Source organism: Punica granatum, chromosome 3 (assembly GCF_007655135.1).
Source record: "Punica granatum isolate Tunisia-2019 chromosome 3, ASM765513v2, whole genome shotgun sequence".
Classification (NCBI taxonomy): domain Eukaryota; kingdom Viridiplantae; phylum Streptophyta; class Magnoliopsida; order Myrtales; family Lythraceae; genus Punica; species Punica granatum.
The window spans coordinates 5,358,315-5,382,247 of NC_045129.1; the positions used below are offsets into that span (position 1 = coordinate 5,358,315).

A 23,933-nucleotide genomic window follows, 5' to 3' on the forward strand; every position below is an offset into this window, starting at 1 on the left:
ATTTGACTTGGGAAATGTGTGTTTTTGTTGTGTAGTGTGTTGAGTTAAAGTTAAAGTTAAAATTTTTAAATTGGGAAATGTGTATTTTTGTTGTGTAGTGTGTTGAGTTAAAGTTAAAGTTAAAATTAAAATCAGGATTCTTTGAACCCAAACGGGGCGTAATTAACGGACGCCTCCCACTCCCTTGACAGCAGCTGCCGGATGGCCTCCACCATATGTCTAAGCAAAGGATTGCACTAACAGTAATTTGAGCATGTTCGGGAGCACAAAATTTTTTTAACTTTATTCCACCTTACTCCACTTATTCCACTTATTTTCGATTTAACAACACAATTATTACTTTTTTATTTTTTTTTCAATTTTTTTAACTATTCAATTCAATTTTTAATATTAAATTCTCTCAACTATTCATTATTTTTTTTCTATAATTCAATAACACAATCATTATTTTTTCTCAACTATTCATTACTTTTTTCGCAATTCAACAATACAATCATTACTTTTTCTCAATTATTTATTATTTTTCACACTTTTTCTCATAATTCAACAACACAATTATTACAACTTTTTAAGTAATTATTGAAAAAAAATCCCAAAATGTATAAAATTTAAGGTTAATCACCTAATAAAAAGACTACATTTACATTTTTTCCTAAATATACCACGATCTTTAGAAAATAACACAGAAATGCATGACATTTGCATATTTTACTAAATATAGTACAACATTTGGAGAGTAGCACAAAAGACACGACTTTTGTATTTTTTTCCTAAATATAATACGACCTTTAAAAAAAGCACAGAAAGACACAACCTTCAGGTTTAGTTGCGATTCTAGCATGTTAAAAAAGAAGATGGTGCCTAAAGACCGTGCCTTTCTATGCTCTTTTTTAAAGATCGTGTTATATTTATGAAAAAATACAAATATCGTACCTTTCTGTGTTACTCTTCAATTGTCGTGCTATATTTAGGGAAAAAACAGAAGTCGTGTCTTTCTGTGTTATTTTCTAAAATACGTGCTATATTTAGAAAAAAAGTGCAAATGTTGTGTTTTTTTAGGTTGTTAATCGTAAAATTTATCAGAATATAAGGAAATTAAAATAAGAAGGTAAGATAAAAATTGTTTTTTTTACCTACCGAAAAAAATCGTTTTTTTTAATTACTGAAAAATCAGAAATGTTCACACTGAAATTTGATGATTTGAGGCTTTGAGCTCTGTGACTTCGTCTTCTGCTTCTTCTTCTTATTCTTCGATTTCTGTGCCCGTTCGTGTTTGCTTGATGATTGCAGCTTCACTGGGTGTGGAGTGTGCTGTTTGATGCCTCTGATGAATGCCTATACGATTCCATTCCCGACGAGCTGCCTCACCTTCCTCCTCCTCGCTTCCAGGTAAATCAATCACCTCAGCTAGGGTTCTAATTTGCCATGATTTGGGAAAGCTTTCGTCTCAATTACCGAGTTGGGACTCATTGTCAGCTCATAACTATAAGCTCTGAACCAACTAAAGAGCTTAATTGAAGCTCATTACTGTTTCTATTAGAACCATTAACATATTCATGCAGAAACTGTGTAGTAGCTGTGCTGAGTAATATTTGGGATAAATGCAAGATTTTGCAGATGAAATTATGGGAAAAAATGGATTTCTTTTTTTCGTTAGTGTGCCAGGCAGCATATTTTACCATTCAATTAAGCTCTTCCTCTTCCTTGTACAATTTTAATTGAAAATGGTACCGGTGTGCTCTATTCGTACTCGATATTGGAAGCTTTCCGTAGTCCGATTTAAGTTGAAGTTTCCGAAATGCTGTAGAAACTCAACGTCAATTTGATTTCGGTCAAAATGTGTAGTTTCGGTTCTGTTTCCTATGTAAATAGCAGGGCCAGGAGTTTCGATGTACTTTAGGACCAGGTTCCATCTGAAAAATGATAGGTAGGAACAGGGGAAGAAAGATAAGATAGTGGCACTAAAATCTCGGATCCTGTTAGGTCTATAGTAATGGTTGCTCTAGTAGTTTGGACCTCGTAAACCATAGTTTTGAGTTTGCTCGACCTTGACAGTGACATTTTTAAATGGAGTTTGAAATGTTGGGTTAAAGGGTTTTGTTTACTTGTAACTGTTGGTGTAAATTCTTCACAAATGCAGGTCCTTTTGCGATTGGAGTACAGAAAAGGAGGCAACATTGGCCATCATTAAACCAGATGGAGTACTCGGCAACCATACTGATGCAATCAAGGCGACCATTCTTCAGTCGGGGTTTAAGATCTCACGAGAGAAGATCATTCAGCTAGATAAAGATAGTGCGTCGAGCTTTTATGCTGAGCACTCCACCAAGAGGTTCTTTGATAGCCTCGTCAAGTACGTGACCAGGTACAGTTCTTCCCCAGTTGATGAATAGCACTCCTCATTCTTTGGTATCATCCCCTTATGTTGCAACTTGATTTATGATTTTGTTCTCGGCACAATTATGATTAAAACTTCAACTGGAAAATTTTGGAAAGCACCGGAGGATTCTTGACAGCTAGTTGTTCTCTCGAGTGGGACAAAATTTCTGTTCCTCTTATCTGCCATGTCAAATACTATCTATAAAGAGTGAGATACTGTTCTGAAATCCCAAATCTGTATTTGAGGCTAAACTTAGTGCTGTTAAGAGTAATTTTAATTACTTCTTTGGATAGAGTTGCTATGATTCTAATCAATGTATCGGCAGAATTTGACAGTTAATATATCACTTTTTTCGTAAAACTCATGATATTACACATCAATAAACTTGTTTTGTCCTGCTATTTACTATCTGTTTGTATGTTTGCCAATGCCTTGTGTCAGTGGCCCTGTTTTGGTTATGGTTTTGGAGAAAGAGAATGCTATTTCTGACTGGCGAGCTTTGATTGGACCAACAGATGGAAGCAAAGCTAAGATCACTCATCCTAATAGGTATACTCATATACAAACCATGTGCATTCATTTCTAGTTCTGATCCTTTCACCTTGTGTCGGTTGAGGTTGTTGGAGTTGCTAATATGTATTTCTGTTGCCTTTGATGTAGTTGAATCCTCGTGTTTACATGCAAATGAGTCTGTTATTAGACAATCTGCTCATTCTGTGTTTTCTGTTTGCAGTATCAGAGCTATGTGCGGAACTGATGTAGAAAAGAACTGCATCCATGGTTCAGATTCTCCTCAATCAGCGCAGCGAGAGATATCCTTCTTCTTCGACACATCAACGAGTCAGTGGTTTGCCCTCCCTTTACAGAGCCCTATTCTTTGACCCGATGGTTACTGTTTTAGATTGAATGGGTTGAATAGATCATGAAGTAAATTTTACTCTGTATGTCATTGACTTCTTGTTTGCATAGTCTACATAAGTTTCTCCTTTTGATTTGTCGCGGTGAATATGTTTCTTGATATTTTTCCACAGAAAGGCCCAAGCTTAGCCATAAATCGATGTTAAGAAAACAGACTTCCAGAATCAGTGGACTGTTACATGAATGCATAATTGTGCGCCAAATTTTAGTTTCATCTTTGATCCAAGCAAGAAAGTCATGTCAGAATCCCAACTTTTTTGCATTTTGCCTCTTTGTTTTTACAGGCAGGGGAGATATACAACACGATGAACTTTAGATTGGATGTACAAAAGCATAGTCCTTTTGCGCATGAAATGACTGCTCTGCAACTACTCGGTCCGTACTCAAATCTGCCTATGATTTCAGTACCGTTTCTAGAGAGAGACAATAAATTATATTAGCTAGGGAGCTCCTGGTCAGATATTGAGAACCTTGGCCTAAAATAAGAAATACCGGACAGATTATTTGGATCATTTAACTATAAATTCTTTTTAATATTTTCTCCTGAGAAGATTTGGTAAATTGTACATTATCAATGCACTGTTAAGAGCAATAATGTCTCTGTTGGCTCAGTAATTTTTCAAAATGTGCAGGAAAGTTATGAAGGCACAAAAAATGGGACGACAAGAGTCATGGATGAATCTAGGCATAGCCTTTGTCATTCCTGTGTGCAGCTTAATTTTTGATGTCCGGAGTTATGTCGATTTAGTGAATCTCTCGGACTTGGCCTCTTATCGAATTAACTTATTTTGCCCCAGCCAATCGTCTAGAGTAAGTTGCAAAACGAGAGAGAAAAGCAAAAGGAACAAGAGTTCGGAGTTAAGATTGTAATCTTATGTGCGTATATCACATATGAACTGAACAATTCATCTCAGTGAAAACTGCTTGTTTGTCCTCAATTCCATGTTGGCTCACTTGAAATCGGCATGTTTCTCGGGTTGAGGGAAGTCCTCCAACACCATAAACGAGTAAAGTTGAAGTTATCGTAACTATGCTGGGAAACAGGACCAGAATATGTGAGTTTCATGGGTCCTTATCCGATAATGATTCAGTTGGATGTCCAACAATACTGCGACCTTTAAAATAACACAATGGGAATGGTTCCTTATCGAATCCATACTCTCCTCATCAGCAAATTCCTTCACCATTGACTAGTACTTGACATTTTACGGGGTTATTGCCAGCACATGCATTAGTATCAAAATTCGAGACATATTGCTGCTTCCACTACGTTTTAGGAACTACTCCTGGCGAGTTCAATCTCCGAAAAGATAAAGATTTGAACATTGACCGATCAAACTAACCTGAGTTTTATGTTTGGGATCATTCGGATGAAAGTTGAATCCATGGATTCACGGGCTAACCCGGTTTGAGGTTCCCTTATCGAACTATGATTCGGGACAGATGAGGCCTATCATTCCCTCGTGTATCTTATACAGTATAGTGCAAGACTTTACCCTTTGGAGCACACACATGCATGCAGGGAGTTTGTTTGTTTGTCATCCTCTTCTTGGCTTCGATAATAACGAAGGTTGTCGAGAATTGAATTAATCTAATTAATTTGAATTCTTTTGATTATTAATTAAGAAGGGCCAATCAAAAGTCGAGCTGGTCAAACAGAGAGGCCTTGTGGCCCCCACTTTCCTGGATGAGAGATGTCCACATCACTCAAGGTCATAGTTCGATTTGGCAAAATGTCAATATTTCCAATTTTGGAAACCCTTAGAACCCTCCCCTCTTCTGTTTCTGATTAGCCTTCTTGCTTTCCCCAAAGCCCAGACTTGGCACATGCAAAAGACTATTATTTTTTCAATTAATTTTTGTGTTCATTAGTTTAATCTGATTTGGTTTCTTGGTGGGAGTGATTTCTACTTGGTTCCATGTATACTCGATCGGTTAGACATGCATCTCGAGACAACTTTTGTACGCTTGGGGAGTAGTCTTTAGATTATCACAGAGCGGATTTGACGAAATGCATGACGATACGGGGTAGATATTTTGATTTACTTTTGCGTTTTAGGGAATGCAAGATTGGTTCAACTTTGGAATTTTGACTATATATATAGAGAGAAGCTGGGAGAAGGGATCCGACTTTGCAAATCAGCCTAGACAATCTCGAAAGACGTTTTAGGGAAGTTGCCACGATATCTTTGCTTTGACCAAAACCGAAACTGGTTTCTCATAAATTTGTCTGTGTTTATTAGATAGATGGATGGAATTAATCTTTATCTCGCTAGTACACTAATTAATGTTTCAAACATATCCAAATGGAATTATCTGGTAATTAAAAGAGATGAAATTACAATCCAACTTTTAGCTATGAAGCAGAACCTGATAATGAGTTAATTATACAACCAAACTGGTCATGTCCGAATTTCTAATACTATCGACTCATTACTTAATTAGAAGTAGCTAGTTTCTTTTATATATAAATAGACAACTAAAGTTGTAAATAGTTAATCATGATATTACCTGTCATAAAAAAAATCGAACCGAAAACCATAAAAGAAGTACCCTGTAAGCTTAATTTCCAGATTAATCATGGCAAGGATGAGCTTGATTGTCATTGCACTGGCGGAAGTTTTGTTATTATATTTTTCCAAGCTATGTTGTGTTAACATGATAATCTGTATGTCGTCCTTCAGTCCTTTCAAATGTTAAACTAATAGAGGTACTTACTTCAGGTCTTTTTGTTGATATGTGTCTGAACTGTGATCACGTGATTTAAATTTGTGCTATTTTTCAATAAGCATTTCCGAAAAAGATAACGCTAAAATTATGTTACTTTTAGCTGCTAAATATATATAATAAATATTATCAGTACTCAAGGCCAAACAACATCCGACACCTAGCTTATCGGGTTCTCAACCCTAATCAGTTCCTTTTGAGCAAACTACGTGAACCCACCAGAACCACATAATCAATCGATTAATCCCAATTTTTATATATATGAGCATGAAGCAACTCTAAGAGGTGGTCCAAGCAAAGAATGTACGTTCATCATGTTCACCGATCAGAAGCTTCGGACTTGAGTCTTAAACCTTCTCTCTTCATTTGGTTTTTATAGATGAATAAACATAAATTTGATTACATATTTAGTGTACGGAAGTCACCAATAAGAAAATTAAATGAATCCGATTATTAATTAATTATGTCCTAGTCAGGGTTTGGCTTAGATTCCATTGATTATTGTATTAACCAATCGGTGCTCATACTAAAGGCCCCCATTGATCTTTTCCTCTCATTTTTTCTTTTATTATTATTATTATTATTATTTTGTTTATGATTATTAATTAGTTTCGAGTTATAAAGGGAGAAAATTAAAATACACATAATTGGGTTTCATGGGAAAAGAGCAATGGCCCAATTGGCCCCTTAACATTTGGAAATTTAATTTTAGATGGTTGTAGGAAGTCAACCCGACCCGTCTTTGATACACGTGTTGGTCTGTCATATGATGAGATGAGATCTAACTCTGCGCCACGTATCTAAGTTTAGATCCACTAATCTTCAAGTTCATATGATTATTAACTGATTAATTAATTGATGATTTGAACGGTTTTGCTACATGGAAAGTTGTGCTTTAGAAGCCAACAAGCCATATGCATCAGGCAATTCTTTAGAGCAAGCATATCAACCGTTGAAAGCATTGAGGTTTGAAGTGAATATGGGGTTGTTAATCCCATTAATTTTGACGGTACAATCAGAAACAACACTATTGATATAAACGTTATATTTAAAGAAAGAAAGAAGCTAGTTTCGATTAGTAATTTAAATTACCAATAAATATCAATAAATATTGTAATGTGCAATACTTACTATTTATATTGATGCGACTTCACTTGAGAGGATAGCTATAACTTTGGGCAATATCGAATAACATGAAAGATGATGTTATTTTTGGCGCATATATGTATTTTTTTCGGTAAGTTAACGGAGCCAACGACCCAAGAAAATTAAAGAACAAGGCGGGTCAAAGAATGATCACGACCTTCCCTATTAACATACTTGTATCGTAATACCTGGGACCAAAGGGAAGAGGGTCGGGTCAATAAACTCCATCCCAATTTACCTAGAAGCGTTGTACTGAACTCCCTGAACCTTCGAATACCCAACCCTCCAAGATTTCTCGGTCTTGTAATAGTATCCCATCTGACGAGATGAATCCTGCGACGATCCGAAGCATGACCCCCTCTGAAGTCTCTGCAAAGTTTATCAAGCTCCTTATATACACTCACGGGCAACTGCATAACCTGCATCGGTTAACTCGGAACAACTGTAAGAACTGATTGGATGAGTGTGACACGGCCTGCCATGGAAAGGATCGAAGCTGACCATCCATTCAGCCTCGATGGAACCGAGCAACTACGGAGTCAAAATAGGACTTCCTCACACGACCATGAACCATGGGAATACCAAGATACTTTCCGAGATCCTCCGTGCGCGAGAAAGAGCTATGCGGCAGAATAGCTTCCTGTCTGTGGAGTTCAACATTTTTGGAAAAGAAGGCAACCGAATTCGAGTGCCTGACCCGCTGACCCGAAGCATGACAAAATTGATTCAACACCGAACAAATTTCAATCATCTGGTCCTCCGACGCTTCCGCAAATAATAATAAATGATCAGCAGATATGAAATGGGAAATCATTGGACCCTGTCTACCAACTCTCATAGGGCACCATCGACCCGCTTCGACTGCATCCGGTATCAAATGAGCTAGCCGTTACACATAGGACTAATCAATAAGGTGATAATGGGCATCCTTGTCGAATACCTCGTCCCATTGAGAACTCATCTGTTGACGTCCCGTTCCACAACACCCGCATAGTAGGAGATGTAACACAATCCATGATGGTACTTCGAAGTTTGTCAGGAATACCAGCTTTCATGAGAGTATCATTAGTGAAAGCCCAATTTAGCCGATTGTACGCCTTCTCCAATTCCACTTTAATTGTCATGAAACCACAATCTGAAGTAGCACGACCCATCGAGTGAATTAGCTCTTGTGCAATAATAGTATTATCTTGAATATATGTACTTTTGCATTTTCGCTACATAAAGGTTTTAAGGCGTGTTTGGGACAAACGTAGCATTTTTCTTTAAGGATAAACTACCATGTATCTGGTGGCATTTATAAACTCGTATATTCTGGATTGTTCTCTTGATATTAATATTTATGTACTTTATGGGTTTTGTGACGTTGTACTTGGTGACTAACCTATCATATGTTTCACCTAGCTAATATGATAGTAATTGAGATACATGCAAGTTGCTCGTTGCTCATTGCTCCTTGCCAGGAAACCGTGGCCGAAGCACTAGTACCAACTTGTTATTCTCTGTCTCACGAAAAGCAATTTCGTTAACATTTTGGTGAAATTTAGCTTATTTAAGTTGGATAGAAATTTTTTTTCTTAAAACTTAAACGGTATTATCAAGACCGCACTTCTTACAATTAGATTTATTTATTCTCTTTTAATATCTCTTTTTTGGATGATTCAGTGACTATTAATTAAGACAGATGGTGCAGACCAAGGAGGAGTTAGATCCGCTGATAAGCTGACAACAAGCAGTAGACCAGGTTCATGGTTCTATTCTCTTAGGAGTCGGCATCTGGGGTTTAAGGGCAGGCCCCAGACCATACAATATACCGCCTGGTGGACTAGTCGGTTGCTACGGCGCCGGACACCATCGACAGCAGAAAAAAAAAAAAAAGGCAGATGGTGCAGAACTTCGACGATATCGTGTATAACTTTTTAACGAAAGAAATGTTAATTGACCTTAACTAAGTGAACTCGATCGTAATGCCAGTGAACTTGGTCTAAGATAATTATTCGCGTCAATTCCCTCATTAGCCTCAACAACAACAATCTTCATCGGCTCACTCGTGTCAAGCCCAACACCATTGGATTTTAGTACGTCCATTGAGATGTGGTTACAGCTTTTGCTCATTTGGATCACCACACGATCATGATCCGACGGCTGGTGTTAGGAGGGCTCTTGATTTTGGGGGTGGCCCCCAGTAAAGGAAGGGCTTGTTCCAGAAAAAGGTTCCCCCCGTAGTATCCTCTCAAAGTTCCTTGTGTACAATGACTATGGAAGACAATTTCTCTATTTTTCCCTTTTTTTTATATAAAAAGAGAAAATTAAATTACTATGTAAATTACAAGCCCACCCCTCTATTGGTAGCAAATTATTGATGCCCCCCTCATGTTTCTTGAAGTTTCACCGATAACCCTCCCTGCCAGATCGTTGCTTCCTTTCATTTTGAGACATAAGAGTGGGACGAGAGATCCGGGAAGCACCTTAGAGCGTTTTCTGAACTACGGATTAATTTTGGCTGCTGGATTTATATATATATGCTTATGCCTGATAGATTGATAAGTGACTTGTGAATTGTATTTGCTCTTGTAATGTAACCTTAAGTATCATTCAACCACATCCGATTTAGTGTTCAAGAATTTTAAATTAGCAATCATTCTCAGCTACTTTAGCTTTTATGAAATGTTTCGGTACTTTTCATGAATATTAGCAGCAACCTCAGACTGAGCGTAAGAAACATTAACATACGACACACGGCGTCAACAACTATTAGGTGTTCAAAATGTATGTACTTCTTTCATAGGTCATTACTCTACACCAACATGTCCAATCATCTCGCCTAAAATCGTCGGTTTATCGAACCTTTTATTCGAGATGGCAGGTTTGACATCTCTCGAAGTCGCAGGGCCAATCAGCGCATCACGGAAAGATCAGGACCGAGCTTGCAATTTGAGAAGGGTGTAAAAATGGCACGTAGTATGACTAGTTTGCACAAAGATTAAGGCAGAGGGCATTGGGATGAGGAGGGCCTGATACAGAATGGAATGAATGTCTTGTTGCAGGTGGGTATATTAGCTGTGAACTATGAGAAGGAAATCTTACTTCGGATGAACTTGGGAAGAAGGGTCCGAAGATTCATTGGCTGGGAACTTGAACCCCCCAACCCCCACTTGAATCTTCCGGCCATGAAATTCATCAAACTTTGACAACCCCAAAGTTGAATCCTCATTGGTCATTTTTATCACAAACTTCCCTCCATTGCCTCTGTTTCTTGATTTATCCCGACCCGAGCTTCCACCGTTTTCCCCCATTGCCTCTGTTGAGCTTCAAACTCGGAAAGAAGCAAAAGGGTCTTTGTCTTTTCTCATACTGATCATGAAGGTAACGATATCGCTTTCTTGTTCGTCGATTCAATTCATCTATGCTTGTTGTGTATTTGCTGATGATGGTGAGAGTTGTGATGTGGTCGGTGGGTTTGGATTTTCGCAGTTCTTCAGTTGGGTGCAGAACAAGCTAAATGGGAAACCGGGACACGGGCAGTTTGGTCCTGCAGCTTCATCCTCTAACTGTAAGCAATATCTTACCGTTTAATTGTTCTTCCAATGCAGAGCTTTTAAGTCGTGGCATTTTTCACTTCGTTCAGCCTTAGTTTCGTTTCCGTTTATCTTATTAGCTCAGGAATGCATGTTCGTGCTCCTATCGCTGTACCTTGTTGGCCAAGTTACACGTCGAGTTTAACATTTCCCACCTTTTGGCCTTTTCCTTTTGAATGCTCCTTCCAAAAGGCAGATCACCCCGATTCATCTGTGATTTGTCGTGTCGGTGAACACTTATTTCCATTATGGTTTGAGTACAATCCCGTGACTGGAAGTTCAGTTCGTGAAATGGAGCCGATCAGATCATTTAAGTAGAAAACTATCCCCAGGCTATAATTTGACTGAATCTGAGTCTGCACTGCTTGTAAAAATCCTTCATATGGTGTCATTTTTTTTTTGGCGGAACCCGAGCCAGTTTCACAGTTAATAGACCTTACCTGATCTCAATGTATGTAAGCTTTTCGTATCCCATATCTGCAATTCATATGTATTTGGACTGCATTTTGTCAAGAGGAATCAAAACTGGAGCCTGAACGAATCCTTTCCTTTGCTTTAACTTCCAGGAAATGAATGACCAAAATTTTTTGTGAACTTTCTGTCTCACAGATCGTCACACGAAACAAGAATCTAGAGAGGAATTCAGCGACTGGCCAAATGGGTTGCTCGCGATTGGGACTTTCGGAAATAGTGATTTGGGAGAGACCCAGAATCAGGAAACCCAGCAACACCAGGAAGAGCCATCATCATCTCCCGATCTCTCCGATTTCACCCCCGAGGAGGTCGGGAAATTGCAGAAAGCGCTCACGAAGCTCTTGACCCGAAAATCCTCATTGAAAACAGAGAAGGAGCCCACTGATCTTCCGCTGGACAGGTTTCTAAACTGCCCGTCGAGCTTAGAGGTCGATCGGCGGATCAGCAGCTCAATTGCAACTGATTTAGATGACAGAGATGAGGAGATTGAACGGACTATTAGCGTTATAATTCATAAATGTAAGGAGATTTGCACGGATAATAGCAAGAAAGCTATTGGGAAGAAGTCCGTATCTTTCCTTCTCAAAAAAATGTTTGTTTGCCATAGCGGGTTCGCACCCACACCAAGCTTGAGAGACACGCTCCAAGAATCTCGCATGGAAAAGGTATGAATACAACTTTTCAAAGATGCAGAACGCAAAACTGGTTAATCTAACTTGTGTTTGCTGATGTTGTTTTGGAATGACGTTCTCTTGAAGCTTCTGAGGACAATGCTTCGCAAGAAGATCTACCCGCGGAACTCTTCACGGGCATCATCCGTTAAAAAGTACATAGAGGACAGGCCTGCTCCGAAAGCAGATAAAGACGATGAGAAGAAGGAAAAGATCAGTGATGATGGATCTAAATGGGTTAGGACAGATTCTGACTGTAAGTTCATTCCTTTCCTTCAGAATTTGAATGCTAAGCTTAATCTGTACGTTGTGATATTTTCGTGTATTTAAGCATGCGATGAGAATGGGCATTCATCGTGCTCTTGGATATGGTTGTAGATATTGTCCTGGAGATATGATCGGCTGGTTCAAGGCGCCGTCTGCAATATGAACATAATTCTAAACGGTACTTAACTAAAACTCTTAGAAGTAGTCCATCGTCTTATCATCAATTCTTTCGGCTTGTTTACATGTTATATACCTATAACATCTGGCAGTTCATATGCAGATTCAGAAGTCAATCAAAACGCTGAGACTCGTACAGCTGGGAAACTGAAGCATTTAAAAGCATCAATAAGTCCGGAAATTGGTTGTGGCCCCAACATACCAAATGATCGAGATCACGATAAGACTTTTTCTAACGGGATTCCGTTTTTTTTCATGGTTGCATTGTATCTGTTTAATTCAGTGCAGCACATGGTAATGGGCAAAAAAGAATCACCCGGTCCATGGATTTGTGCAGTCTTTGCTGCACAAGTTAGAAGAGATTTACATTTTTCATCTCATATATATAATTTTCTGCACTCTTCTACTTTTTGGGGCTGAGTTTAACCCTTTTTCATCATGTAGTTTATGAGAGATTAATAATTAAAGCATGTCATTCGCTGCACATCAGCTTTGATATCTCGTGTGGGTTCAACTTTTCGAAAGGGTAGATCAACTCATCGGAAGGATCAAGGAGCAGAACTCCATAAAACGAGTGACAATTCCGTATTTTGTAATACGCAAAAGATAGATCTTCCCACGATTGGGAGTGGATTCCACGCGGTATCGCTGCAGGGATGGATGACATGATTGCGCCGGCCTTGTATTCAACTCGCATTATCAATCTTGCATCTGCAATCGAGCAACGCCATTGCTGTAATGGTGCACTGGCCCTGCTCGAATGCTCATGCAAGTGCGATAACACCTTCACCTGGAATGAGATAAGCCCTTAGCTGGCCGATGGAGGTCGGCTTGACCATGGTTCGGCTATTGAGCTGCCAGCCCTCGTCTTGACCATCAAGAGACTGGACGGACTCCTAGTGATCCAAAAGAGGAAGGCATTGCCTCGCTCAGGCTTTTCAAGGACAAGACCAGAGTCACCGGACATTAGTCGACATGGGCCTTGGCGACCAAAATAAGGTTAGCCTAATGACCTCAACCAGGCCCCTGGAGGACCGATGTAGACTGAACAAGGTCCATTGTAGTTGGGTTTTCTTTTGCCATGTCGAAGCCATTTGCGGTGGGTATTAGCTCCCCGATCGTTCTTACCAGAATTTCTCCTCCACTAGCTTCTATGAGGCTTCTGTAACGGTTAGATCAACTTTTCACGGGAAGTGACGTCCACAAAAAATTAAAATCTAACGAGGGTAATGAAATAGGAACCGGTCCCGAAAGTAACGGTAGAATTTCCCACGGCACGATTGGTAGTACAGAATCTACTTCCCAGTAGTACTTGAAAGATCCCAAGCCCTAGCACACAAAATTGTCCCTCCCGTCTTCTCCACTCCCGAAATCAGACGAATCGGTATCTTCTCGGTGGAGTCTTCCGATTCGATTGGGTGTCTCTTCCCAAAGAAATTGGTCTCTTTCGTTGAAACCCTTCTGCAAAATTAGGCCTTTTCCCTGATCGAGGATTGCTGCTGTTGTGTTTGCGGCACTCGAGTTCGTAGGTCGAAGGATTTCGCGAAGTTCGAATCTTTGGGATTGATTTCGGGATTTTAGGGTTATGCAATGCCAATTGTGGGTTAGGATTGGGAAGTTGAAGCGGACCATCAATGTCTTGGGCGGGCCCGGAAGATCTCTACCTCTCGACTTCTCTTGCCAGCTACCTCGACAGTAAGCTCTCAGCTCCCATTTCGTCTTCACTTGGCATGAACGTTCGATGAAATTTGATTTGATGAGCTTGAAAGAATTGTATGGTTGTAGTGTACGCTGGACAGCAGCATGCGGCAGTAGTTGTTCCCATGCCGGTCATGCGATTCTTTGTATTGATGGATTACACTTATTTGTTGCTGATGAACTTAGATTCGGGAGCAGAACTGGGATCTGGTAACTTCGGTCATGACTTTTCGGAATACGTTAGTGAGGTTAAAAATGAACTGAGAAGATCTTGGATAAGCATATGGTCCTCTTGTCGTGCCGGTCCTCAGTGAGCTCTGCCTCCAATAAGGCGGCCGAGAAAGTCCTGCGATGATATATCGAAAAGCTTCCATCCGTGAAACGTCATCATCCCCAACTTCATAGTTAAGGATGATTCTGCAATCTTGTTGCTTATTCGGGTTGTTATTTCCTTAATACAGGGAAACTTCTGATCCTGCTCCGTGACGGTCGGAAGCTGTTAGGTGTACTTCGTTCCTTTGATCAATTTGGTACATTTTTCCTTTTTGGGTCTTTTATTCGTATTATACCTGCCTCGTTGATTATATTCCATCATTGCTGAGTCTGTTCGCATCTTCAATTGTTGTTTGCTTGCAGCAAATGCTGTTCTAGAAGGCGCTTGTGACAGAGTTATTGTTGGTGACTTGTACTGCGACATCCCACTGGGTCTATATGTGATCCGTGGGGAAAACGTTGTGCTGATTGGAGAACTCGATGCGGAGAAAGAGGAGCTTCCGCCTCACATGACGGAGGTCTCAGTAGCTGAAATTAGAAGGGTAAGTACTAGTACTCTGTTCTGTTATCATGCCTTGAAATATCCTCTTGGTTCTTTAGTTTGATATTCATAAGTATATAAAATTTAGAAACTGTAACCTTTTCTTGATTGGATGAGAGTCTAGTCTTGTGTTCATCTCGATTTGTATTGTGCTGTCATTATCTTTTTGTTGGACTCGGTAGTTTGAACATTTCCTCACATTCTACTCATATGACTCAAACTATGAATTCTGTGTACTTGAGAACTATAGTATGGTTGACTCATGTGACTGTCAAATGTCTGAACAATTCCCAGGTACTTATATTTGAGGGGAACCGATTATTAATGCAAAATACGTACTTATTCATGTATCTGCTGCAGACTGTAATTTATGTTCGCTAGGGTCGGAAACTGGTAATTTTTCTGTGTTATTTGATTAAAAAAAATGACTCTCTTGACAAAACTGGGGAAGAGACGCTGGTTTTGAGAGAATCATGTTTGTGTCGCCTCATCGATTGTTTTAATGTCTTGTTACAGATATTCTTAATGTTATTATGGCTGGAGTCTTGAGCCTCTGGACTCTTGTCACATTGAAAATTACCATCTCTCGTATCTTATATATGACATCCGTGGTTAATACATGGAGCATGCTGAACTGGATCGGAATGTATGGGCAGGCACAGAAGGCTGAGAGGGAGGCTACCGACCTCAAAGGAACTATGAGGAAAAGAATGGAGTTCTTGGATTTCGACTGAAATCCTCCTTCAAATGAACAAATGCCTTTCTCAGTGAATTCTAGCACAGGGAATTGACCACGCTTTACGGGTTACAATGTCGGGGTGGAGGGATGCCTAGGTGGATTTCGCTTCTTGTATTCTCATCCTTTTAGCTTTGCCTGCCTTGAGGAAATGTATTCGAGCTATCGAGCTCCTGCTGTATTGCATTTTTTTTCACTGGTTCGAAGCAGGATCCTGTTGATTTAGTCCATTGAGTCTGCTCCCTACTTCTCTGGGGGAAATACATTTCATACGATGAAGTTTTAGTTTCACGTCTAGTCAGTCGATAACCAATTCACTCCCTATAGTTTTGTGTTTTCCCTTTCTACGATGTGGATTCACATCCTTGAAGTCTATAAACACTTATTTCTTGATGATGTGACTGGGGCCTTATCACCCAAAGGGGAAACGCCTCCCAAGAGTGAAAACTGCAGTGAAGTTCGGCGTCTGATAGATAGTATGGGACACCATATCGGCATCATGGGCATCTCGATGAGTACTATAAAAATGGTCAGTTTGCAATATTTCGAGTTTGAAGCGGTACATAACTGCTGCCATGGTACTCCCAGTCCCGAATGGACGACGAACCCGAAGGAAGATTATCTCGCGGTACTTCTTTCTACCAAATTCAAATATTTGCCGGAAATGGAGTCTCTCCTTAGAGCAAATGTGCCGAGTTTCCCTTCAACTGTACGAGCGGTCGGTTTAGGATTTATAGATCGGTTAAGACTCGAGTTCCTGTCAGAGATGGTTGAGCGGGGTGTAGTTGTACATGCGCCCGGTGCATGGCCCCGAGGGGCACTGCGAGGGTGTCGGTCGGTTCTTCCTCGGGGATCGAGGCGTATACGCCCGGGCGCAGCTGGATTGTTTTCGGAGCTCAGCTCTCACTTCCCATTCACTCCACATCTCAGAGAGAGAGAGAGAGAGAGAGTTGAGACTTCGCCTTCAACTTCAGCTCTCTCCACTTCACACCAAACTCATCGTCTCTTCTCCCGATCCGCCATTGTTATCCTCTATCTCTCTCTCTCTCTGTAGCTGTGGTTTTCAATGACTCGGCTCCGGGGAACGGCCGTCTCTGCTCTGCTGCTCCTCCTGGCTTGGCGCCTCGTCGTCACCGAAGGGTCCGTCCACGAGTACATAGGGGAGAGGTTCGTCAGCCGGGGGAACGCCTTCGTCGTCCACGGCGGCAGCGAGGGGATCGTCGCTGCCTCCCCTGACAAGAACGAGACCTCATACATCAGGTTCGAGATGAATTTTTCTGACGTTGTTGTCGCTTCGTGAGATCAATGTGCTTTGATTCTGTTCCCCATTGACGCGAATTGGAGGAGAAGTTTGGACTTTTTTCTTCCCCCTTTTTACCGTCAATTGATTGAAAGAGAAACGCCGCACCTGAGGTTTTGGATCTAGCCTTTGTCGGTTTTGATGACACCCTTGTCTTCTCTGCAAATTCATGAGCTACAGAAACAACCCAAGAAGTAGTCCTGTCCTAAGATCATGAGCTACGAATAAAAGTTTTGTTCCTCGAATGTCCCTCAAAATCATGTTTTTTTAACACCAACTGGTGTAATTCACTCTGTACCAGGTTTGATAAAGTTGCGTTCTGGAGGCCCAAGGGAAATGCAAACTTTACTTCGGGGTCAGTGCAGGCTGTTGTTTTCGAGGTGGAAGACAGAGAGACCATCGGAGGTTCGGCCTACGGGGGTCAGAGAGAAGTCTGTTGCACGGCCGATCTTGCGAAGCTGGGTGTTTGCACGCAGGGACAAATCATTCGCCGCCCGTCTTCGAAGGACCCAGATTGGCCCAGGGTGTTTGGCGTCTCATTCCACAAGAATAAAGTAGTTGCGAGGATGACGGAGACACAGATACCTATCACTAGAACCGGCATGTACAACTTGTATTTTATCCATTGTGACCCTAATCTCAGAGAGTTAGCTCTTGCGGGGAAGACTGTCTGGAAGAACCCTACTGGTTACCTGCCGGGTCGAATGGCTCCACTCATGAACTTCTATCGGTTCATGTCTCTTGCTTTTGTGATCCTCGCAGTTTTCTGGTTCTCTCAGTACGCACGATTCTGGAAAGAAATTCTTCAATTGCAAAACTGTATATCCCTGGTTGTGATTCTCGGCCTGTTTGAGATGTTAATGTGGTACTTTGACTATGCTGCATTCAATCAGACTGGAATCAGGCCTACTTGGATCACTGTATGGGCCGTTACTTTCGGCACAGTTAAACGGACCATATCACGCCTTATCATCCTAATTGTGGCAATGGGCTATGGTGTTGTGAGACCCACTCTTGGCGGGCTTACCTCGAAAGTCATCATGGTGGGGCTGACTTTCTTTTTGGCTTCTGAAGCTCTTGAATTGGTAGAAAATGTTGGCGCAGTCAACGATGTTTCGGGAAAGGCTAGATTGTTTCTGGTGCTTCCTGTGGCATTTCTGGATGCCTTTTTCATTCTCTGGATATTCACTTCTCTCAATGCTACTCTGAGTAAGCTTCAGGTACTTGATCTAGATCTCTTTCACCGTACTTATCTATTCCTTTCCCATGATTTTACATGGACTGATATTAGTCATCTAGGTTCTCCTCTAACCATTCAGTATACCTATATTCCGCCAGCAAGTTTGATTTGTAATGCTTTCTCTATGGCTTGTCGCAGGTCAAAAGGATGACTGTGAAACTGGATATCTACAGAAAGTTCACTAATGCCTTAGCAGTTGCCGTGGTTCTTTCTGTATTTTGGATATGTTATGAGGTAAAGCTTTTTCAAGATCATAGACCGTTACATTATGCATATTAGGTGGTTCGACTTTGTTCTGCTATTTCCATCTGTCATCTATGATTCAAATACTTTTCGCACCAACAACTAAACGATGGATGCTGACTTTAAAAAATAGTGTGAGATATCGACATGCAGTGGACCTACAGTTTAGTTTCTTGATGCTTTGCTCTAATGGCAAGCTGAAAATACTATCTGAATTTTTGCTAGGTCATTATCTAACAGGTTGGCAGGAATGAGATTTTTCTTTTTGCTTGAAGGAACGAGATGTTTTAAATTTCATACCAGTATTGTAATCTGATCTCTTGCTTATATATGGATTAGGAAAATGCAGTGTTCTGTGCCAATATACATATACGCCATTTGTCTGCATTCTGGTTGTATTTTTCGGTATGAGGGGTTAACAACTTACCCATGCGGTTGACCATGTCATGCAGCTTTACTTTAAGGCCAATGATGTTTACAACGAGCGGTGGCAAAATGCATGGATCATCCCGGCATTCTGGCAAGTTCTGTCGTTCTCCCTTTTGTGCATCATTTGTATCCTCTGGGCACCTTCTCAGAACTCTATGCGGTAAAAGGACTTCACTGTATCTTGTTTATTTCTGCACCAACTCCACTTATAACCGAAACATAACTGCAAGTCTTTCATGAAATCCAATTTTCTTGCTTACAATAATAATACCCTAGAATCCGTCAGTCTTTGGATAAGAAATACGAGCTCCCATGGGACATTGTTTCTCCATTTTTACTCTGTTCTATTGCCTCAGGTATGCTTATTCTGAGGAATTGGGTGAAGAGTTTGAGAAGGACGAGACAAACATGACCCAGATCAAACCGTACTTATCGACCCCTGATGAAGATGAAACTAGAGCTTTGAAGGGCAGTGATGGAGAGTTTGACAACGACATGGAAGAAGACAAGACTGAGTGAACTAGGGGCTTATCTTGTATCACAGTTATCATCAATGAACAGGTAGAAATCCCGCAATTTGCTCTAGAGAATTCTGCCCTGGAATCACCGCCCACTGGGTGTCGGTTAGGTCATAATCATGACACTATATTGGTTCGTGGAGGATCAGTGCGAGGCGGTGGATCAAATTTCGCTGTTAGATCAACACCTGCGAGTTGGGGTCTTCGCAAGAAATACATTCTTTTCTTCGCCTAATGTATTTGTGTTGATTTTAGTTGTGTGATTAGTGCCTACGTAGATATTAATATTGATTCCATTGTGCTTTTACTTCATTGTAGGTGAAATTCTTAAGATTGTTGCATATGATCGTATATGTGATACTAGCAATCATTTTTATCAAGAGGAAAGGGGAACTAAATGTTATCTCTGTCTTAATCATATTTGCAGATATCTGTGTTAAGCGTCTTTTCTTGGTCGTGCTGTCTCCTCTCTCGGCTAATACCAGCCTGAGGGTTCCTGTTGTTGCTCATTCTGGAGCCTGCTGAGCATGACTGTCGATTTCCACCAGCATGGCTCTAATTCCATGAGGAGTGCTGTATGGATCCTCGGAATGAGGAATACCCAGAAACCCCTCGATAAAATCGGTTTTTGTTCAACAATGCGAAACATAGGAATTGTCAAACAGAGCTCTTTAGACTGAATTTTTCTGGTGCTTGGCTAACCACTACATTGCTCAATTAGAAGATGCAAAAATAATATATCAGTGCCGAGAACTGTGGCTACGGCTTCGATCATCAACGTGTAAGTGACAGCAATATCACTGTTTCTCGTCTGATAAGGTAGCTTGTAATAGTCGATGTGGGTGAATCTAAACAACGTGGAAATAGAGGAACATTACCACTGAGAGTCCGTTAAACTTGGTGTACGGCAGGTCGTAGATGAAACCAAGCCGATCTCTGCCAGCTTGAACATCTCCAAGTCGGGTTTCTGGAGCGATAGCATATCTGTAATACGTTCCTCTTCTCGGAACGGAATGTGATTTCTGAAGAGTAACTTGGTGCATGCCGGTGAATAATTAGCTTCCATAGATCTTCACCAATATCTCCATGTGGTAGCATAATTAGCACATCTCAGTTTCCCCAAACTTGGATGACTTAAGGACCAGAGTCCTCTCCCATACTTAACTTGTCCCGACTATAAAGAGCACGAGAACCGCGAATGATCAAGCAGTTCATCTCTCCAGGACTTGACGAGAATGCAGAGGGCCACGAGCACATGGACAAGCAGATTGAGAGGGTCGCTCTACCACACAGGATATTGTTTTCCAGGGAGTGGTTCGTGATCGCGCCTCTGCCTCCGAGGTGCCAGAGGAGGAACAGGGCCCAGACCACCCTCAAGGGAAAACTCAACCCTGCAGGCTCGGTTCCTCGAGAGGTCCGCATATCTTGATGCTAATACTTTGAGATTTCATAAATTCTCGTGGAAACTAGTAGTATGTTAGAAGCAGCACGGTTTCACAATGTACATGATTTATCTCACAGCTTATAATATGTACTTCAGCACAAGAATCTTTACAATCTTGTGCGCCCTCTCTGCTCTCGAAAGCATTAACATTTCAATATTGTCCCGAAACAACTCATTTCTAATGCTTTAAACTCCATGGAAAACAAAATAAGTAGTTCTGATCTCTAAAAGCCTATTGGGAACGAGATCCTTAATAGCTATCACTAGTAAGTTATGATATAGGGAACACGAAACTATCATCTTCTCGGCGGGCCGATGGGTTGTGTAATTCAGCCGATCTGGTGGGACTGTCGGCATATCCATCTCGAAGCGATGGAAAAACCTGAATTGCTCTCACGTCGTGGTTCCCCTCGATTTGTATCTCTTCTATCCTTTGGGTGGCTTCTTTCATGTCTAACCGTAGCTCAGGGTTAGTTTCCGTGCAAGCTGCGCCAATGTGAAGTAGCTTCTCCATCTCGTTAAAGCAATTCGTCGAGCTTGTGATCTCGGGGTCAAACAGTTTGGCTTCTCTTCCCTCGGAGATTGCAGCTATCACCCATTCAACCACATCAGTCCCACCCTTGCCGTTATGCAAGTATTGTGATGGGAATTTCCCCGTAAGGATTTCCAGAATTATGATTCCAAGGCAGTAAACGTCGCATTTGGGAGATATCATCCCATACTGTGCAGCTTCAGGGGCCTTGTATGCGAATAGTGATTGTAGGGCATTGGACGTGTTGAGCAATTGCTTAAATCCATAATCTGCAAGTAAAGGCTCATTATCGGTTCCAAGAAGTACATTGCTCGACTTAAGATTGCCGTGGGGCAAGTCTGAAGAAGCAAGTTCGTTGTGTATGACACCGATTCCTCTGGAGATTCCCTTGATGATCTTCAAGCGCGTCAGCCAATCAAGAGCGGCATGGGAAGGTCCACGATCACCTAAACGTCATGTCGATCGCTTCTTAGAATAAAACTCAGAAAAAGTGCATGCTGAGGTGTAGGAGCCAGGATAACAAGTCTCGATGCATGAACTTATAACAAGAACACTATGAACTCGAAGCTGCAGGGGACAGTTCAAACACGACGAGACATGAACATGCCAACTTGAATTTACATGACTGACGCACATTCTTTAAGCGATAGAACTCAAAATCAATGAACAACAACACGAATTGATGAACAAAATATGGCATGTCAACACAAATTGCCAGAGAGCTGTTAATGCACGAGATCGCATACCGTGTAATAAGTAAAGCAAGCTGCCTTTCGGAACGTATTCACAAACCAGTAGTTTCTCATCCCTCCTGTAATGATAAGCCAGAGGCGCTAAGATGTTCGGGTTCCGTAGCTTCCCAAGCTTTCTCATCTCCATGTCAAACTCATCTTTTTCCTTCCCATTCATCTCTCTTATTCTCTTCACCACCACGGTAAGCCCATTAGACATCACGGCCTTGTACGACGACCCCAGTCCCCCGTTTCCAAGCACTTCTGCCGCAGCCTTCATCAAATCCGCCATTCCGAAGTTCCCTCTCTCTCTGTTCAACAGAACGAGATCTACGCTCACCGATCCCCTTGACTGACTGTTGGATCCCTTGCGGCTCAAGTTGCTCAGGCTGCCTTTTTTAGGTAGTTCCATTTCCTTCCTGTTGGATCCCGATGTGATTCTCTGAATGGGCGGTTCATCGGCACTTTCCTTGGCTAGCACGTCGAAGTTGGCCTCTTCCACCTTTCCCCTTCTTTGCATCCTGAGGATCACGAATATTGCAACAATCAAAATCAGCACCAGTACTATGACTACCGCAATGATAATCTTGGAGCTACTCTTATGGCTTCCTCCACTGTCAGTGCCTTGATTGTTGCTCGAAGTGTCATTGCTACCGGACCCTTGATTGCCGTTCGGTGGCATAGGCACCTCAGCTTCCTTAGGACACTCTTGGCCTAGCTTTCCTCCGCAAAGGCCGGCATTCCCAGCGAATGAACTCTCGTCAAACTTTGAGAGACTTGGAGGAATTTCTCCTTTGAGTTTGTTGTTGGACACATTGAGGGACGTCAATGTTGGTATGTCGATAGATGGTATTTCGCCACTGAATTGATTGTTCTCGAGATGCAACTCAATGAGATGTGACAGTTGCGATATCGATGAGGGGATATTCCCGGTAAATTGGTTCTCAGATAGCCAGAGCTTCTTCAACGATCCCATTTTCGCGAAGTAATCCCCCGCTATCTCTCCGGAGAACTGGTTATCCGATAGGTAAATGGCCTTCAATGTACCCATACGGTTGAACTCAGGAATCGGACCGGAGAACGAGTTGTTGACAAAACTGATGGTCCTGAGTCCCGGGATTGCAAGTAAGGCATCGACATCGATTTTCCCCGATAGGTTCATTTCTCCCAGCCGAAGCCCCGTAACGATTCCATTGTAGCAAATGATTCCTTCCCATGTCCTCTCACAGGGATCGGAGCTAGGCGACCAGGAGTCGAGGCTGTTCGTATTCGTGAACGATCTTTTCAGCTTGAGCAGAGCATCGGACTGGGACATCGCATCAGTCCTTTCAGGTGTTAGGGTGATCAAGAGGAGAATAATGCACAAGAAAGTCAGTGGCCCGAGAAGGCGCGCCACGGCCATTACTTAGCCGCAAAATGATGCCCTACAATAGTTTCCCGTGTCAATGTAATACTTCTCGTGAACCGCTTGCTGAATTTTCGATTTCTCTCACTAGTTTGTTGTGCATCCTTCATGGTTGTGAGATTTTAGGGAGACTTTTGGTTGACAACAAGAGAGCCTTAGGATGGGAAAGCCCTAACGGCCTTTGAGGGAAAGAGAACATGGAACTTCCATTTTTGAACTTGTCAACCTTATCCAATTATTTTTTTACTTCCCATGTACTAAGTGGATGGTGGCAATGTCTTTTGCCTTATTTAGACATGTTTTTGTTTTAGCGGATCATCTCTTTTGTCGAACTAAACTTACCGGATTACCGGTGAATCACATCCATTACTCAAATCGTAACCCAAATTGGGGGCACTTTGCAAAACCATCTACTACGCACGCCCATGATTATTCATATCCTCGATCAGGCCAATGAAATTTAGTCAAGCCCATATATAAGCAATACCGCACCAAATCGTATATG

The 23,933-nt window shown here is 41.4% G+C and overlaps 5 protein-coding genes across 10 annotated transcripts; 4 read left to right on the plus strand and 1 right to left on the minus strand.

The window, feature by feature from the left end:
- The first annotated feature begins 1,181 nt into the window (after positions 1 to 1,181).
- LOC116198615 (probable nucleoside diphosphate kinase 5) lies at positions 1,182 to 4,236 on the plus strand. Of its 2 annotated transcripts, XM_031528806.1 has the most exons (6): positions 1,182 to 1,389; positions 2,141 to 2,365; positions 2,822 to 2,929; positions 3,114 to 3,220; positions 3,583 to 3,673; positions 3,931 to 4,236. In XM_031528806.1, the coding sequence occupies exons 1-5, from the start codon at positions 1,319 to 1,321 to the stop codon at positions 3,612 to 3,614; spliced, it is 543 nt and encodes a 180-aa protein (XP_031384666.1). In that variant the 5' UTR covers positions 1,182 to 1,318; the 3' UTR covers positions 3,615 to 3,673; positions 3,931 to 4,236. The 2 variants fall into 2 exon arrangements, with proteins under 2 accessions (XP_031384666.1, XP_031384665.1); XM_031528805.1 differs by lacking the exons at positions 3,583 to 3,673; positions 3,931 to 4,236 and having other exon boundaries at positions 3,114 to 3,512.
- Positions 4,237 to 10,531: 6,295 nt separating this feature from the next.
- On the plus strand, positions 10,532 to 13,381 carry LOC116200304. Its single transcript, XM_031531164.1, has 5 exons — positions 10,532 to 10,724; positions 11,359 to 11,888; positions 11,982 to 12,150; positions 12,273 to 12,339; positions 12,442 to 13,381. Exons 1-4 carry the CDS (start codon positions 10,532 to 10,534, stop codon positions 12,290 to 12,292), a joined length of 912 nt encoding a protein of 303 aa, XP_031387024.1. The 3' UTR covers positions 12,293 to 12,339; positions 12,442 to 13,381.
- Positions 13,382 to 13,632: 251 nt separating this feature from the next.
- LOC116199612 (sm-like protein LSM1B) lies at positions 13,633 to 15,979 on the plus strand. Of its 4 annotated transcripts, none has more exons than XM_031530044.1 (5): positions 13,633 to 14,033; positions 14,223 to 14,246; positions 14,498 to 14,566; positions 14,673 to 14,851; positions 15,507 to 15,979. In XM_031530044.1, the coding sequence occupies exons 1-5, from the start codon at positions 13,973 to 13,975 to the stop codon at positions 15,582 to 15,584; spliced, it is 411 nt and encodes a 136-aa protein (XP_031385904.1). In that variant the 5' UTR covers positions 13,633 to 13,972; the 3' UTR covers positions 15,585 to 15,979. The 4 variants fall into 4 exon arrangements, with proteins under 4 accessions (XP_031385904.1, XP_031385906.1, XP_031385905.1 ...); XM_031530046.1 differs by having other exon boundaries at positions 14,498 to 14,539; XM_031530045.1 differs by lacking the exon at positions 14,223 to 14,246.
- Positions 15,980 to 16,505: 526 nt separating this feature from the next.
- On the plus strand, positions 16,506 to 20,017 carry LOC116199611 (transmembrane protein 87A-like). 2 transcript variants are annotated; one of them, XM_031530043.1, is made up of 6 exons: positions 16,506 to 16,846; positions 17,188 to 18,106; positions 18,265 to 18,360; positions 18,822 to 18,958; positions 19,155 to 19,359; positions 19,744 to 20,017. In XM_031530043.1, the coding sequence occupies exons 1-5, from the start codon at positions 16,653 to 16,655 to the stop codon at positions 19,315 to 19,317; spliced, it is 1,509 nt and encodes a 502-aa protein (XP_031385903.1). In that variant the 5' UTR covers positions 16,506 to 16,652; the 3' UTR covers positions 19,318 to 19,359; positions 19,744 to 20,017. The 2 variants fall into 2 exon arrangements, with proteins under 2 accessions (XP_031385903.1, XP_031385902.1); XM_031530042.1 differs by lacking the exon at positions 19,744 to 20,017 and having other exon boundaries at positions 19,155 to 19,731.
- A 760-nt stretch (positions 20,018 to 20,777) lies between these two features.
- LOC116199610 (pollen receptor-like kinase 3) lies at positions 20,778 to 23,593 on the minus strand. The gene is made up of 2 exons (XM_031530041.1): positions 22,039 to 23,593; positions 20,778 to 21,738 (listed from the first exon to the last, which is right to left on the minus strand). Exons 1-2 carry the CDS (start codon positions 23,423 to 23,425, stop codon positions 21,032 to 21,034), a joined length of 2,094 nt encoding a protein of 697 aa, XP_031385901.1. The 5' UTR covers positions 23,426 to 23,593; the 3' UTR covers positions 20,778 to 21,031.
- Positions 23,594 to 23,933: the final 340 nt, after the last annotated feature.

Excerpts from the sequence above, each read along its gene's own strand:
- LOC116198615 (XM_031528805.1), top strand. The coding sequence starts at position 1,319 with ATGCCTCTGATGAATGCCTATACGATTCCATTCCCGACGAGCTGCCTC. Across the intron at positions 1,390-2,140 it reads TTCCTCCTCCTCGCTTCCAG|GTCCTTTTGCGATTGGAGTA; the intron begins GTAAATCAATCA and ends TCACAAATGCAG. Across the intron at positions 2,366-2,821 it reads CTCGTCAAGTACGTGACCAG|TGGCCCTGTTTTGGTTATGG; the intron begins GTACAGTTCTTC and ends GCCTTGTGTCAG.
- LOC116200304 (XM_031531164.1), top strand. The coding sequence starts at position 10,532 with ATGAAGGTAACGATATCGCTTTCTTGTTCGTCGATTCAATTCATCTAT. Across the intron at positions 10,725-11,358 it reads TGCAGCTTCATCCTCTAACT|ATCGTCACACGAAACAAGAA; the intron begins GTAAGCAATATC and ends TCTGTCTCACAG. Across the intron at positions 11,889-11,981 it reads AAGAATCTCGCATGGAAAAG|CTTCTGAGGACAATGCTTCG; the intron begins GTATGAATACAA and ends GTTCTCTTGAAG.
- LOC116199612 (XM_031530044.1), top strand. The coding sequence starts at position 13,973 with ATGTCTTGGGCGGGCCCGGAAGATCTCTACCTCTCGACTTCTCTTGCC. Across the intron at positions 14,034-14,222 it reads TCTTGCCAGCTACCTCGACA|ATTCGGGAGCAGAACTGGGA; the intron begins GTAAGCTCTCAG and ends TGATGAACTTAG. Across the intron at positions 14,247-14,497 it reads GGGAGCAGAACTGGGATCTG|GGAAACTTCTGATCCTGCTC; the intron begins GTAACTTCGGTC and ends TCCTTAATACAG.
- LOC116199611 (XM_031530043.1), top strand. The coding sequence starts at position 16,653 with ATGACTCGGCTCCGGGGAACGGCCGTCTCTGCTCTGCTGCTCCTCCTG. Across the intron at positions 18,107-18,264 it reads CTACTCTGAGTAAGCTTCAG|GTCAAAAGGATGACTGTGAA; the intron begins GTACTTGATCTA and ends GGCTTGTCGCAG. Across the intron at positions 18,959-19,154 it reads CCTTCTCAGAACTCTATGCG|GTATGCTTATTCTGAGGAAT; the intron begins GTAAAAGGACTT and ends CTATTGCCTCAG.
- LOC116199610 (XM_031530041.1), bottom strand. The coding sequence starts at position 23,425 with ATGGCCGTGGCGCGCCTTCTCGGGCCACTGACTTTCTTGTGCATTATT. Across the intron at positions 21,739-22,038 it reads CTTGCTTTACTTATTACACG|GTGATCGTGGACCTTCCCAT; the intron begins GTATGCGATCTC and ends CATGACGTTTAG.